Source organism: Hemiscyllium ocellatum, chromosome 2, assembly GCF_020745735.1.
Source record: "Hemiscyllium ocellatum isolate sHemOce1 chromosome 2, sHemOce1.pat.X.cur, whole genome shotgun sequence".
NCBI classification, from domain to species: Eukaryota; Metazoa; Chordata; class Chondrichthyes; order Orectolobiformes; family Hemiscylliidae; genus Hemiscyllium; species Hemiscyllium ocellatum.
In genome coordinates, this window is record NC_083402.1 from 119,355,196 (window position 1) to 119,370,520 (window position 15,325).

The 15,325-nt window shown below is 42.5% G+C and overlaps 1 protein-coding gene across 1 annotated transcript in view; it reads right to left on the reverse strand.

The window, feature by feature from the left end:
- Positions 1-1,991: 1,991 nt before the first annotated feature.
- musk (muscle, skeletal, receptor tyrosine kinase) overlaps positions 1,992-15,325 on the reverse strand; it is a 182,615-nt gene continuing 169,281 nt past the window's right edge. The window contains exons 16-17 of the mRNA XM_060845866.1: positions 13,164-13,312; positions 1,992-2,674 (exon numbers count right to left, since the gene is read on the reverse strand). Of these exons, the coding sequence (XP_060701849.1) occupies positions 1,992-2,674; positions 13,164-13,312 (832 nt within the window). The remainder of the gene's footprint in view (positions 2,675-13,163; positions 13,313-15,325) is intronic.

A 15,325-nucleotide genomic window follows, 5' to 3' on the forward strand; every position in this document is an offset into this window, starting at 1 on the left:
GTGGACCATGCTTTTACTGGTTCTGTGGAAAGCTCTCCATTCCCTCTGACTGCCCTTCCCCCATCCCCATTCTCTCTCCCAAGTCCAGACAAATTTTTCTTTCCCACCACAGTGCCAATTTTATTCTGAGAGTGACTGTAGGATCTGTTTCCATCATCTTTTCAGGTGCCGCAATTACCATTTGGAGATAGTGAGGACGGCTAATGCTGGATAGTCAGAGCCGATAAAATGTGGAGCTAGAAAAGGCACAGCAGGTCAAGCAGCATCAGAGAAGCAGGAGAGTCAATGCTTTGTGTTGGGACCCTTCATCAGTTATGGGGAGGGGGAAGGGGGCCTGAGAAATAAATAGATGGAGGGGTATAGGGCTGGGAGAATGAAGGGCTTATGCTCGAAACGTCGAATTCTCTATTCCTGAGATGCTGCCTAACCTGCTGTGCTTTGACCAGCAACACATTTGCAGCTGGGAGAAAGATGGAAAGGATAGCGATAGATGGATTCAGGTAGGAGGTGATTATGATTGGCCAATGGGAAGAGTTAAACAGATAGGTAGGAAGGAAGATGGACAGGTTAGATCAGGTCAAGGGGGTGGGGTGGAGAGGGAGCACTGGACCTGGGATGAGGTGGGGGAATGGGGAGATTTGGAAGCTGGTGAATTCTATGTTAAGGCCATATGGTTGTAAGCTCCCAAGGTGGAAGATGAGGTGTTCTTCCTCCAGTTTGCATGTGGCCTTATTTTGACGATGGAGGAGGCCCAGGATAGACTTGTTGTCAGGGGAGTGCGAAGGGGAATTGAAATGGCTGGCAACAGGAAGATGCCATTGATTAGAGCGTGTGGTCCATAGATGTTCCCTGAACCGGTCCCTGATTTTGTCCCCTGTCTGTCCTATGTAGAGGAGACCATATCAGGAGCAACGAATGCTATAAATCAGGTTAGAGGAAATGCAGGTGAATCTCTGCCAGGCTTGGAATGATGCTTTGGGGCCTTAGACGGAGGTAAGAGGGGAGGTGTCGGGGTAGGTGTTGCATCTCCTGTGACCGCAGGGAAAGCCGCCAGGTGTGGAGGAGGGGTTGGTGGGGTGTGTGGACCTAATGAGGGAGTCGTGGAGGAAACAATTCCTAGGATAAGGAAGGAAATATTTTTTGGTGATGGGGTCAGACTGCAGGTGGCGAAAATGAAGGAGGATGATTTGTTGGATTTGGAGATTAGTGGGGTGGAATGTGAGGACCAGGGGACTCTGTCCTTGCTCTGGTTGGGGGAGGGGATAGTGGAGTTTGAGGGCAGAGTTGTAGGAGATGGAGGAGATGCTATTGAGGGCAATGTTGATTACAATTCACAGTGGTTAAAATAAATCTGCTTTCCTGCTGAATTTGTTTTGCCAAGTGGTGACAATGTTACCCTAGTTAATTGTTGTAAAAACCCATTTGATTCATTCATTTCCTTTCTGGAACGAAGACCGGTTTCCTTACCAGGTCTGGCAACGACATTTGTATTCACACCCAGACAGTGTGATTTGTCTCTGCTCTGCTCTGAAGTGGGTCAACAAGCAACTCTGTTTAGGGACAATCAAGAATGTCTAACCAAAACTGGCTTTGAGAGCCACACCCATATCCCAAGCAAGGATTAAATACATTATCTAGAATCTATGACCACTGGTTACTGACCCAATGCTGGTGGAAACAGTTTCTCCTTATCTATTCTATCATAAACCCTTGCAATATGTTGTCATATCACTAATGAAATCATTTGCAATTCCTGAATAAAGAACATGAGGGTGGTATCTTTAAAATGTTATGTGATCATGAGTTATCTGTATAAAACACAACATTCAGAGAGGGAAAGCTCTGCAGTGGTCTAAACGTTGGCTTCTGTGAGTTCTGGTGGCACACTATGTCTCCACTTTTGTTGTCCATGGCAACCAGGCCAGTTAACGCAATGCTCGCCATTCTCACAGGGAATCCAGGGCATGGAGTTATAGAGAGTTACAGGGGGATTAGACGGGCACTGCAACAGTCATTCTTTCATGCATGCGCTCCAGAATGCGATGAATGCTCGCAAATCTCGGCCTGTCGGATGGCATGGTACTCCAGCAGAGGCGCATCAAGTTGTACAGCTCAGGCGGGCAGTTCTCCGGACATGACAGGATGTTTCCATCTCGGACGTAGTAAATCACCTCCTCGTGGGCCATACCATAGTAGGGTTGCATGCCAGAGGAGAAGATTTCCCAGAGGACCACGCCGTAAGCCCAGACGTCAGATTCAGTCGTGTAACGGTTGAAGAATATAGATTCAGGAGGCATCCACCTGATGGGGATGGCATCATTCTCATTGGCTTTGTAATAGTCCGCAGAGTAGATATTCCTGGAGAGTCCGAAGTCTGCAATCTTCACCACCAGGTTCTCCCCCACCAAACAGTTGCGTGTGGCTAGGTCCCGGTGGACAAACTTGCGTTCAGACAGGTAGGTCATGCCAGCTGAGATCTGCTTGGCGATGTTGAGCTGGTCTGCGCAGCTGAGGGGCATCAGGTCCATGCCTGAGCCGATACTTCGCTGCGAGGAACTGGCCTGACTTAAGGTGCGGATGTTAACGGCTGACCTCGTGCGTAAGAACTCGTTCAGGTCTCCGTAGGCCATGTACTCGAAAAGCAGACACATTGGCTTTCCGACTGCACACACCCCTGTAGAGAGATATCAGAAAACACCTCTCAATTATCAATGTAAGCTCTGCTGCCCCTCTCCTAAGCTATACCAAGTCTCATTCACACATCACTGGCCATGCTCACTGATCTACATTGGTTTATGTTTGGTAACATTTTGATTTCAAAATTATCAATTTTTCTAAAACAGTTCATGTTCTTTACTCTCTTCTAATTCTAATCTTTTACCTAATCTTGCTTTTTAATCACCCCACCACTGGCGGACAGTGTTTCCAAATGCCCAAGATCTGGAAATCCCACTCTAAACATTTGTGCCTCACTAGCTCCTTCAAAACACTCTTTAAAAACATGTCTCTTTAACTGAGCATTTGAGCATCTGTCTCCTCATATGGCTCAATGTTTAATTTTGTTTCATGTTGTTATTGTGGAGCACATTGGATTATCCCTATATGTCCCTAATTATTCCAATATTTGATGAGTCACCATTCCAAACTTTAATTCTAAAAGACCACCATTTAAGTCAGCAGGTCTCTAAAAACAAACTTGTGCATTGATGTTTATTTAAACAAGCAGTATTCCTAATAGCTTCAGCAAGAAGATGGATTAATATAAAAATAACATTATTGTTTGGTTATTCTTATTGTTGTCCAAACTAAACAGCTATAAATTAATTTTAATACAATTTTGTCCTGAGCCCCTCCCAGCCCTTCTTCTGCTCACGGCGTGTTGGGAGGGTTTCAGATTGTGAAGTATATGAAATTTGACCTTATTTGTAACACTGTGGTGTGGGGCTTCCTAGTCTGGAATTACATGAACTTTCCTTTTTAAATTGAAACCTCAAGATTGACCAGTTTTAAAAGATTGTGAATTCATTGACAGTATCCAACTGGAATTGGCCTGAGTATTCTGCTCTTTGTCCTAATCCTGTCTCCTCTGTTTGTCATTTATATGATCCATTTTATGATGAAAAACACTTGTGCAATGCAGGCTATAAATAGAATGCTTACAGGAATTGAGTACACTGCATTCGTTGTCAACCGCATACATTTGAACTTGGTAGTGTAAGTTAATTTTTCAGATGGTTCATATTAATGGACCCCACTGTATTCCAATTATTTTGTCCTTAATGCTTTTTCATGTTGAATGAAAATGCTTTGGAAAGTGCTGCATCAGGCATTAATAAGAAGGGTTATTAAACCTGAAAAGCAATGTTTTGTAAAACTTGATGCAAGAGCAATATGAATAAGACAGACATTAATAAACCCAATAAGGAATTCAGGTGAAAACCCCTTACCCATTAGGGTGCCGAAGACTGTAGGGAGTACAGTTCAAATTATAATATTCTTCCCCAAGGTAAAAAAATACTATGGGTTCAAGTTACATTTCAGGGAGTTCCACTCAAAATCCAGGTTGACACTTTACTGCAGTACTGAGAGAGTGCCGCACTGTCCAAGTTTCTGTCATCCTCATCTGCTGTGGCCTACATGTGACTCCAGACTGACAACAACGCGATTGACTCTTAACTGCCCTTTGGGCAATAAGTGATTGCCTGTGATAAAGCAATAAAACCTGTGATACTCACATCTCTTGGTAAATAGGGTCAATATTACTAAAGTTAAAAATATAGCTCAAAATCACTCAATACCAGGTTTATTTGGATGTACAAGCTTTCAGACCTCTGCTCCTTTGTCAAGTAGCTCATGAGACAGGATCATGGCAGCAGCTGTATGACACTTTGATCTTTTACTATAAATTCTGTGTCCTATGATCCTGTGCCACTAGTTACCTGATGAAGGACCAGCGCTTCGAAAGCTAGTCCTTCCAAATAAACCTGTTGGACAATAACCTGGTATTTTGTGATTTTTAACTTTGTCCATCCCAGTCCAACACTGGTATCTCCCCATCATGTTTACTAAAGTACAGCTTCAGGTTGTAATAGGCTAGGGCCATATTTTACAAGTGTCAGAATTGGGAATACAACAAGTGTACAAACAGTCAGAAGATTGGAAGACATGGAACTTTTGAGACACTTCCTGTCCTAGATAGAGTTGAACTTCTTGGACATTGTCATAGCTCTGTGCCTTTTATATTGTGGACAGGTTTTGAGAATTTACTTTCCACAGAATACTCAGCCCTTGACCTGTTCTTGTAGTCACAATATTTGTACGAATGTAAGTTTGTTCACTGAGCTGGAAGGCTCTTTTTCAGACATTTCATCACCATACTACATAACATCATCAGTGAGCCTCCTGTTAAGCACTGGTGTTATGACCCATTTTCTATTTATGTGTTTAGGTTTCCTTGGGTTGGTGATGTCATTTCCTCTGGTAATGTCATTTCCAATTCTTTTTCTCAGAGGGTGGTAAATAGGGTCTAAGTCGATATGTTTATTGATAGAGTTCTGGTTGGAATGCCATGCTTCTAGGAATTCTCATGCATGTCTCTGTTTGGCTTGTCCTAGCTGCTGTTTTAGTGTGTTTGTGGGTTTGTGGGCTACCATAATGCCAGGAGGTCTGAGTAGTCTGGCAGTCATTTCCGAGATGTCTTTGATGTAGGGGAGAGTGGCTAGGGTTTCTGGACGTGTTTTGTCTGCTTGTTTAGGGTTGTTGCTGAGAAATCGGCACACTGTGTTCATTGGGTACCCGTTCTTTTTGAATATGCTATATAGGTGATTTTCCTCTGTTCTTTGTAGTTCCTTTGTGCTGGTTCATTGAAATAATGTTCTAATGCTGCTTCATTTCTGGGTGTTGGGATGATTGCTTCTGTGGTTTGATATTTGGTCCTTATGTATTGTTGACAACACATCCATCCTAGGGCAAGCCAAACAGAGACACGAACGAGAATTCCTAGAATTGGTGATTGACAAAGTAGACATGGAAAGGATATCTCTTATTGAGCAATCTAGAATGAAGAGTCACTGTTTAAGGCTAAGGGGTTTAAGACAGATGAGAGGAAATTACTCCTCTCAAATGGTCATCAATCTGTAGAATTCACTACCACAGATTGTCATGGATTCTAGGACATTGAGTAAATTTTAAGGAGGAGATTGACGGATTCTTAATTATTAATGGATTGAAAGGTTATTGGGAATGGACTGGAAGGAGTTGAGACGTAGATGAGATCAGCCAGGATTGTATTAAATGTCTGGGCAGGTTTGAGAGGCTGAATTGCCTGCTTCTGCTTCTAGTTCTTATTTTCAGTGAACAGGTTCTGTAGTGTAAGTTTCAGAATGCAGATGATCCCCATGGGAGTATTGAAACAGCTGGAATGTACATTTGCTGCAATGGTTTATACAATAGGAAAAATGGAACTTGTGTTCACCCAGTGCAGATAGTGATAATGTCTCAAACTGGTAATCCAGAAGCCAAGGCTAATGGTCTGGGGATCTGGGATCAAATATTATCACAGTAATTGATGACATTTGGATCCAATTTACAAATCTGGAATATACCCGTCGCAGGCTGTGGAGGGAGTCATTTCTGCCGACCGTCTGTCCCTCTTCTGCAGACACATTGGTGCCTGGGTGTCCTTAAAGTGGCTGCACCAATACTCTCTATGCCTTTAGAGAGAGGTGGGCACCGCTGTGGGTACAGTGCTTTATCTACAGCTCCAATTCCATTTTGGTATAGCCCTTTCTAACTCTCCCTACTTCTCCCTTACCTTTTGATGGTTTGCATTGCCCATAACGGGCTTTGCATGTAAATATTCAATTGGTGTGTGTGGGCGATGTAGATCATAGAAGATCATAAAATCCCTACAGTCCTGATAAAGGCCATTCGACCCACTAGATCTGCACTGGCCCTTCAAAGATCATCCCCCCCGACCCGACTGTATCCTGTAACCCTGCACTTATCATGGTTAACCCACCTAGCCCGCACATCCTGTAATTTAGCTTGGTCAATCCACCTAACCTGTGCATCTTTGGATTATGGGAGGAAGCTGGAGCACCTGGAGGAAACCCACACAGGCTCAGGGAGAACGTGCAAACTCCACACAGGCAGTCACCTGAGGGTGGAATCGAACCCAGTTGCCTGGCACTGTGAGGCAGTAGTGCTAACCACTGATGGTGCTGGTTGTACTTAAAACAAGCAAAAAATATCATAGTCATTTGATGGTGGAGAAACTTTTCCGTTATGTGTGATCGCATTTCTGTATATTAAAGTCATCAACAATGTATTTGACACTTAACTGCTCTTTGAATGGGCTACCTGGCCACTCAGTTCAAGAGAAATTAGGGTTGAACAACAAATGCCAGCAATACCCTCAGCTCATGTGAAAGAGTGTTTTACAATCACATAATATTCTAAAGCACTTTCCAGCTTGGAGTTCAGGAGCGACACTGTAATATAGGAAACAGAGAAGCCAATTTTCATACAGCAAGCTCACCTAACACAACAATGAAATAAATGACCAGTTTATCTGTGGTAGGTTGTTGGTCAAGGAAATCCATATTGAAGCACTCCCTTGCCTTGCTTCAAAAATAATGCCACAGGATATTTTACACCCACCTGAGGGAGCAGACAGTGCATCAGTTTAACATCCTATCTTGAAACCGACACCCTCAACAGTGCAGCATTCCCTTAATCATTACGGGGAAGCACTCACCTAGATTAGGGGCCAATGTCTCAGGAGTAGGAGTTTGAACACACATTTTTCTGATTAGAAATGGAAATATACCCACTGGATCACAGCAACACCCTCAGATTGCTTAGAATTCACAGCAAATTTGCGACTCAGTGAGCGATTCAATAACTCAAAAACTGGAGGGAGGCAACTCTTAATGTAACCCTGGGGGAAATGATCTTTGTAAATGGGACCTTGGAGTCTGGGTCCAGTGTGAGCTAATGGAAAAATAAAGACAAAACAGCTTGGCATTGCTGGCATTCACTACAGCTATTTGTAGCTTGTTGATAAGACACATAATCAGTCATTTAAAAAAGATGGAAGATACTGTTCTTTTTAAAGGCCTCCCATGGTTTGCTGAATGTATTGTAATGTGATTGTATTTAGATACATGATTAGCCAAGGGATAATCTACCCTGATTGCCAGATAAATCACCATGTGTTGTTTTAATGTTGCTTGGCAGCACATCATTATCACCAGTAGAACAAAACAGAAACCTTGGGAACAAATAATCTATTTTCAGATTATGGCTAATATGCAGCTCTAATCTTCTCAAATGATGGAAACTAAATCATTTAAACCTATTTAAGGCCTGCTTTCTTTTGTCCAGTGACTTCCCTGTCTCTCACAAGGTTACCCAACTCTCCAGATTTGTCCTGAGGTCTCTAGGAAGTGAAGGATTGATCTCTGGGACACTGCTGTGGGAAATCCTGGAAAAACAATCATAAACGTGGCATCAAACAATTTAAGGTTAATTTTTGTCACACCTAGTTTTTAAACGTCTGACTATTAGTTACAAGAATGTTGAGATTGTGGAGGGAATGTGTTTGATTGACAATCAAGGTACATCTACTCGATTGGTGAAGAGGATTTAGCATGCTTTCTGGTTGGTCATGGCAAGTGGAGCCATCCTAAAGGAAATCAATGATGCAAGTTTGGGAGCGGTCCAGTTGAAAGTGAGAAGCCAGATCATGAAACGTCCAGGAATACATTCAACCCTAAAGGTGCCCCGACAGCTGACACAGGTCACGGCCCAGTCCCACTAGCCTCAAATGGTCATTTTCTCATGAGGTGAATTCATCAATGGATTACATGGCTTGCAATCCCAATTGATGAAGAAAAGTTCTTTGGAAAGAGAGAGGCACTCTGCCGTTCCCTTGTGGTTTGAGAACGTGAGCCTGGGAGTAACTGATGTCCCGGAGTGGGACATTGTCAAAATATTCCCGTAGTTCATCATTTCACGTGGCAACCTTTTTGTCTTGTTTATCTCATGTAATGTCATGACCACTGCAACTCGGATAAATTCATCTTCCCGTTTACAGGTTCTGTTTTGGGGCTGTTTAAAGGGATCACATTTCTACCATGTGAAGATCGATGTTCACTGAGCAGAGGGCAAGACAAAATCAAACTGTCCTGTGGTGGAACCAATTCATGGTGAACGTTTTACAGGCTATCTTCACATTGCAATCAGTTTGTTCGAGGTTTCTAGGACTAACATAATTGACAAATGAATCAAAGGTGAAGGTAATTAGGGAAGATAATGAGGAGGGGGTAGGGGTGGTTACGGTGGCACAGTGGTTAGCATTGCTGCCTCACAGCGCCAGGGTCCCAGGTTCAATTCCCGCCTCAGGCGACTGACTGTGTGGAGTTTGCACATTCTCCCCGTGTCTGCGTGGGTTTCCTCCGAGTGCTCTGGTTTCCTCCCACAGTCCAAATATGTGCAGGTTAGGTGAATTGGCCAAGCTAAATTGCCTATAGTGTTAGGTGAAGGAGTAAATGTAGGAGAATGGGGTCTGGGTGGGTTGCGCTGCAGCAGGTCGGTGTGGACTTATTCCACACTGTATCTAATCAAAAAAGAAATTTGCTAAAAATGTTAAATTGTGATCTGGAGTATGTACTGTGACAGGATGGTGGAAGCAGAATCAATAGTAATTTTCAAGAGAGGGAATTAGATAAAGGAACTAAAAATGCAGAGCCACAGTACAAGGGCAAGTGGACATGAGAATAATTGGATTATTGTACAAAGAGTCAGGACAAGCACAATGACAGAATCACTGCATCACTTTGTTATAATCAAGTCAAGGCTAGTGAGAATGACTGAGAATATTCAGTATTGGAATATTTCAAAGCCAAGTATTTTCTATCCTTTGTAATGAATGGCCTATCATAGTCCGATGAAAGACATCGTTGCTTTTTCTTCTTGTATGTAGGATGTGCAAGGTGCAGTCAGTAAACGTAACCCCCGCAGTGTGCGACTGTAACATTCAGAACAGGTAGTTCCCAGTTTGCCTGCTAACTTCTCTAGTGTAAGAGATCAAAAAAATAGATTTCTATTGCTAAGAATCATGATCAGATGAGGGCTGGTTTAGGCCTCACTAGTTTGACTCTCCTGTTCCTCAACTTTGATAATGAACAACACAGCTCAGGAGCAATGTGACTTTGTCAGGCCACCAGAGGTTGTCTCTAGTTTACTAATTCCTAATGCTTCACACAATTGCACATCCACAATGTAACACTGACTGAGGCATATTCATTATCTTTGCCTATCTATTTTTCTGATTCTTTCCTTTTTCTAATCTTCTTTCCAACCCTAAAGGAAGTTTCCTTCGCATACTCTTCAACTTATCGTTTTAGACTGCTTATTCTCCTTCTTTTAGATTTATCTCCAAAGCCGTCCCCAGATTTGAATTCTCCTCTCCTGCTTCACTTTACTTCTCATTGTAAGTGTTGGTAGACTCTCCAATGGCGTTTCTAAGAAGTTAATCCTGACCTGCTCTAAGTCATTAGTGAAAAGTCTAAGCCCGTTACTTCTGTTCTTCTCTCTACAGATGCTGACTTAGCTGCACACTTTCTGCAATTTTGTCTACCATTCACTCAAACAGTTCACTAGCTTCAAAGAGCGTATTGCACCAATTTCAAAGTTCATGTTAACCACCTCTCCTGGCTTCACAGCAAAACCTTTCAAGGTGGTGTTTGTTTGCTGGACCAGCTCGATGCTTGGAAAGGCTGAAGAGTTGAGCAGGCCCAACATCTCCAGGAATCAGGAATCATTACTGATGGAGGGCTTTTGTCCAAAACATCGATTTTCCAGCTCCTCGGATGCTGCCTGACCTGCTGTGCTTTTCCAGCAACACTCTAATCTAGACTCTGATCTCCAGCATCTGCAGTCCTCACTTTCTCCAATATCTCCTCTAGGCAATCTAAGTACGTCTTCCTTAAACAGGCTCATTAATGCATGAAAGTGACTTAACAGCTGTTTAAGGAGCAGAAGAGTGAAGACTACCTCAAACTAATATCAGGTCCAATTTCATTTGGCATTCTTCTTTCATAAGATGGTGGTCCTTGAAATTGGCCACCTTTTACTACCCTTCACCCAATTCCAGTTCAAGCTAAACATCCTCGTTTATGCTCTGCCTTGGCATTGCTTCAGGAGAGGAAAGTCAGGAATTAAACTACTTTAGGTCTTGGATAAAGCTTGGACAAAACTGGAAAATGTTAGGCTGCACCTAGTCTTGACTGAGCTTCACAGGCTATCATAAAGAAAAGCCACAAGGGATTATTTGCTTGTTCTGGTCTTTGGGTGCAGAGAATCACCAGTTTGGAGTGCAATGATGAAAATCACATAGAGATCATTGAACTCTTGGCACTGTACACTATTCATGGTTGAGTGGGTAGTTCGCTCCTACCTTGCAGAGACTTGAATACACTACCTAACCCTAACCCTTACCCTAATCCTAACCCTAACCCTAATCCTAAACCTAACCCTTACCCTAACCCAAACCCTAACCCTAAGCGTAAACATAAACATAAACATAAACGCAAACGTAAACATAAACCTAGCCCTGCTGAGGCTAGTACTAAAGGACTGCTACCCTCTGTCTTCATTTGGATGAGATGTTAGAATGAGGCCCTTTCTGGGGATATTTCCACAGCCAACACAAGAATGATGGACCTCCTTCTCCCTCATGTTTTGTTGTTTGATTGGCCTAGTTTGTTACTGTGTGATTCTCAAGTTTTTTTTGTTAGAGTACAAAGGCAGGGCAGGCTTAAAAACAAACAAAACCAGATGTGCAGTATTGACAGGAATTTTCCTGAAACTGCTGGCAGTTTCAATGTTTAGCATCTCCCAAACTTTGATCCTCAAAATCCCATTTTATGATCTTCACAAACACTGAGAGAACCTCAAGCCATTATTACTGTGTGGGATTTATATTGTGAAATGTGTGACTTAAGCAACTGATACAATCTTCTAGGACAGTTAACCACCAAAATATGTGTCAAATAAAATGGTTTCAAATTGTCAGCTTGTGGAATTACAGTTTGCTGTTTGAGTTCTCAAGCATTGAACATCAACTTGAAAATTTACATTGTCTATTTAATAAGCTGTCTTTCCAACAAGATGCTAATCCCAAGTTTCTGCCTGTCATCATGTAAAGATCCCATGAAGCTAAGGGGAGGTCTTCCTGCTGTTTGGCCATATTAATTGCTCAACCAATGTTTTTTAAATAAACAGAGTTATCTGGTCATTGTCAGGTTGCTGTTTGTGGGATCTTGCTATGCACAAATTAGCTATTGCAATTCCAAAAAAGATACATTTTGAAAGTTGTAAATCACTTTGGGATGTTCTAAGTTCATGAAATGTGCTGAGGAAATGTAAGTCCATTCAGCCCAATTGGACCCCTACCCCTCCTTGCTCAGTTAAAACGTGCGGAATCCTCAGCTTTGAAAGGCTCACGTACACACTGGGTCATGGCACCAGGGAGAGAATTCCTTCTGACCCCTTCTTGAATTTCATCCACCTCAGAGAACAGATTGTGAACTGAAAAAGTAGACATAGGGTCAAGGACACAGGTCTGGTGTAGATTAAACTCACAAAAGATCACTCGGGGCACTGTCACAGTTGTGTGCTACAATGAAATATTTCAGGCAACATTAATAGCATGTGAAATGTTACTTTACAAATCTTTTGTAGTTATTTTGGACTCTACAGTGGTTTCATTAGCCATATGCACAGAGCTCATCACTAGCAAATGCTTGGCCTTTGTTCACCATTGTGGAAATATTAGTTTCGCTGATGTTTTACTTCCCTGTGCGTATATATTAGAAAAAAACATCAGCCTCTTTTGAATTAATCCCTGGCTTTAGGCCCCCTAAGTATTCTGCACATGAATGGAACAGCTGCTACTCAACATAAAATCAGCAACTTCTCTGACAAATACTTTGAATACCTTTCGAAATTGATAAGGCCCAGTTTGGGGTTGCTTTGGGCCACGTTCCAAAGTACTACGTCATGGGCTTTAATTAACAGAGCAGAATAGCATTTTAGCCCATTGACCTCTTTCTTATGACACTGTCTGCTGCTGATGGCCTTGAGCAGGTCATTGTTAGTCTAGACCCAACTATTCCAACACTGCCCTGGCCAACATCCCATGTTCTCCCCTCCGAATGGCAACATGCAAAAATATGTGTCCTGTACCCTGACACCAAGTCCCATTCAGCTATCCTCCCTGTGTGGGCCATGACACTGACCCACATTTCTTCCCAGTGCTCCAGTTTTAACATTCTCATTCTTGTTCTTAAATTATGTCAGATCCTCACCCCTCCCTGCCTCTGTAATCTCCTCTGCAGCTTTTAGAGTTCTTCAGACTCCTCCAATATTGACCGCTTGCACATCCCAGAATTTAACAGCTCCCCCGTTGGCGGTCGTATCTTCAGCAGCCTGCAGGCTGCACTTTCTGCAGTTGCTTCCTCAAATCTCTCCGCCTTTTCAACTTTCTCCTAGTTTGCGATTTTCCTTAAAACCTATGTCATATTTTGTGAGTGGCACAAGGTAAAATGTAAGTTATTATGGTAGCTTGCACTTTTGCTTTTGAAAGCTGGAGTTACCTAATAATTTGACAATGTTTGGGTGGTCAAACTCTGCCATGAGGGCTGCCTCTCTCTGGAAATCTGCTTGCATGTCAGGCGAAGCCTCTTCTTTCAGCATCTTCACGGCCACCATGGTGGAAGTCTCTTGTTCCAACAGCTGAGGGGCTCTAAAGGAAACAATGCACACCATTATAACAAGAACCTCGAGCAGCTCATTAACAAACAGGCAGTGCCTAAAACCTTAGGGAGTTTATGGTCAAATTTTAAAGTTGTTACTGACATATGTCCTACTTCCCCTGTTTAATTAAATAATGATAGATTTTACTTCTGACCGCCAGGAAGAATATAGAAGCACAAAAGAAAACACAAAATGAAGCGTTACCATGGTAACAGCAGGACTGCTTGAGAGTGTAGTGCAAGTGAATTCAATTGTGGCTTTTGTGAGGGAATTGGATCAATCTTTGATGAGGAGAGGATCTGTAAGGGTACCAGGGAAAGGCACAGAGAGTGGGACTAGCTGAGGTTTTTTTTTGCATCAATGAGATTAGGTTATTACTAGGAACAAAGCTGGTTGATGCTTATGGCAAGGCTTCTCATTGGAGAACAGATTCCTCTACTTAGGACAAATATAAGTTGTAATCTTTCCTGGACACCACCATCATCAACCCCCTGCCCGCTCCCCACCCCCCCCCCCCCCCCCAACACTGTAGGACAAACTCTCTGTCGGCTACAGCAGTCCAACATTTGTGAGGACTCGTGGATTGTTAAGTGATGGTCAGATATTAAAAAGATTCCATTCAGTCAGGCTGTAAATTATAAGTATAGCTTTAGACACTTTCACAGCAGTTGAGTCTTTGAAAAGTGATTACGAAAGGCTTGAATTTATATATCATCCTTTAGGATTGCAGAACACCACAAACTGTAGCCAAGATATGTTGGAAGTGTCGTCACCATTACCAGCAACAATCAATTTACATGCAACAAGTGCCCACAGTTACCAAAGAATGGTTAGGATGCTGGAGAATTGCCCCTATGAAGTGACTGGCATAGGATTTTTAATGTCTACGTGAGTTCCCAGACAGATCCCTATAATAAGATGGCACCATCCACAGTGCAGCAACTGCAGCGTTGGCTCAAGTTATGGAGTGAAACTTGAGCCTATAACCTTTTGACTTTGAGACAGGAGTGTTCACAAAATCAAGGCTAATGTGTAACTTGAAACAGCAGAGCTAAACACACCCAATAAGTTAACAAATGGTGGATATTTCAGCTGGTCACAACTTTGTGTCAGGTGATGGATTTTAAAAGCGACACTTTTCAATGCAACATCTTTGAGAGGGTTATTGCTACAGCCATTTACTGCACATCAGAAGTGTAATTATATCGATGACCTCCTGCGTATTATTTTATTTCCTCCAGTGGATCATTTTTCAGCAACAGTTCTAATAGTTTCATAAAATAAATTCTTGCTACATCAAGATTCTCCTTTATGCTTCATGACCCGACTTCATTAATATGCTTTTAATAAAGTTGAACCACGGAGAAGTCCCTGTTCTCTGTCACCTATATTAGACAGCTGTCTGACAGCTTGACAGTTTCAAACCCAGACACCCTGAGATAATCATTGAATGGATGGAGTTTCTATTTAGTGCCTGGCTGAGGTCATGTAGATTGTAATCCGGTGCATGAACTAGGCACAGACAAATATATTCTGTACAGCCTCAAGCTGGGAGTTAGAGGAATATAGCTGCATTTAAACCCATAAAGAAATTTGTGAACAGGATCTTTGCTTACTCCTCCTCAAATGCTCTCTGTATAGACCAGAATGTGATGAGCCATGCACACACATATCTTTTTTTAACTGCCATATCAAATCGGCCTGCCACCATCAAAGATTTCTGTAGATAAACCTCTAAAATCTCCACTCCTGCTCGCCATTTAGATTTGCAATGTTTACACTAGAATAGAGTCGAATCGTAGAATCTCTACAGTGTGGAAACGGGCCATTTAGCCCCACAAGTCCATACCGACCCTCCAAAGAGTATCCCACCTAGACACATTCCCTTACCCTATTCTTTTCCCCTGACTAATGCACCTAACCTACACATCCCTGAACACTATGGGTAACTTAGCATGGCCAGTTCACCTAAACTGCACACCTTTGGACTGTGGGAGGAGAC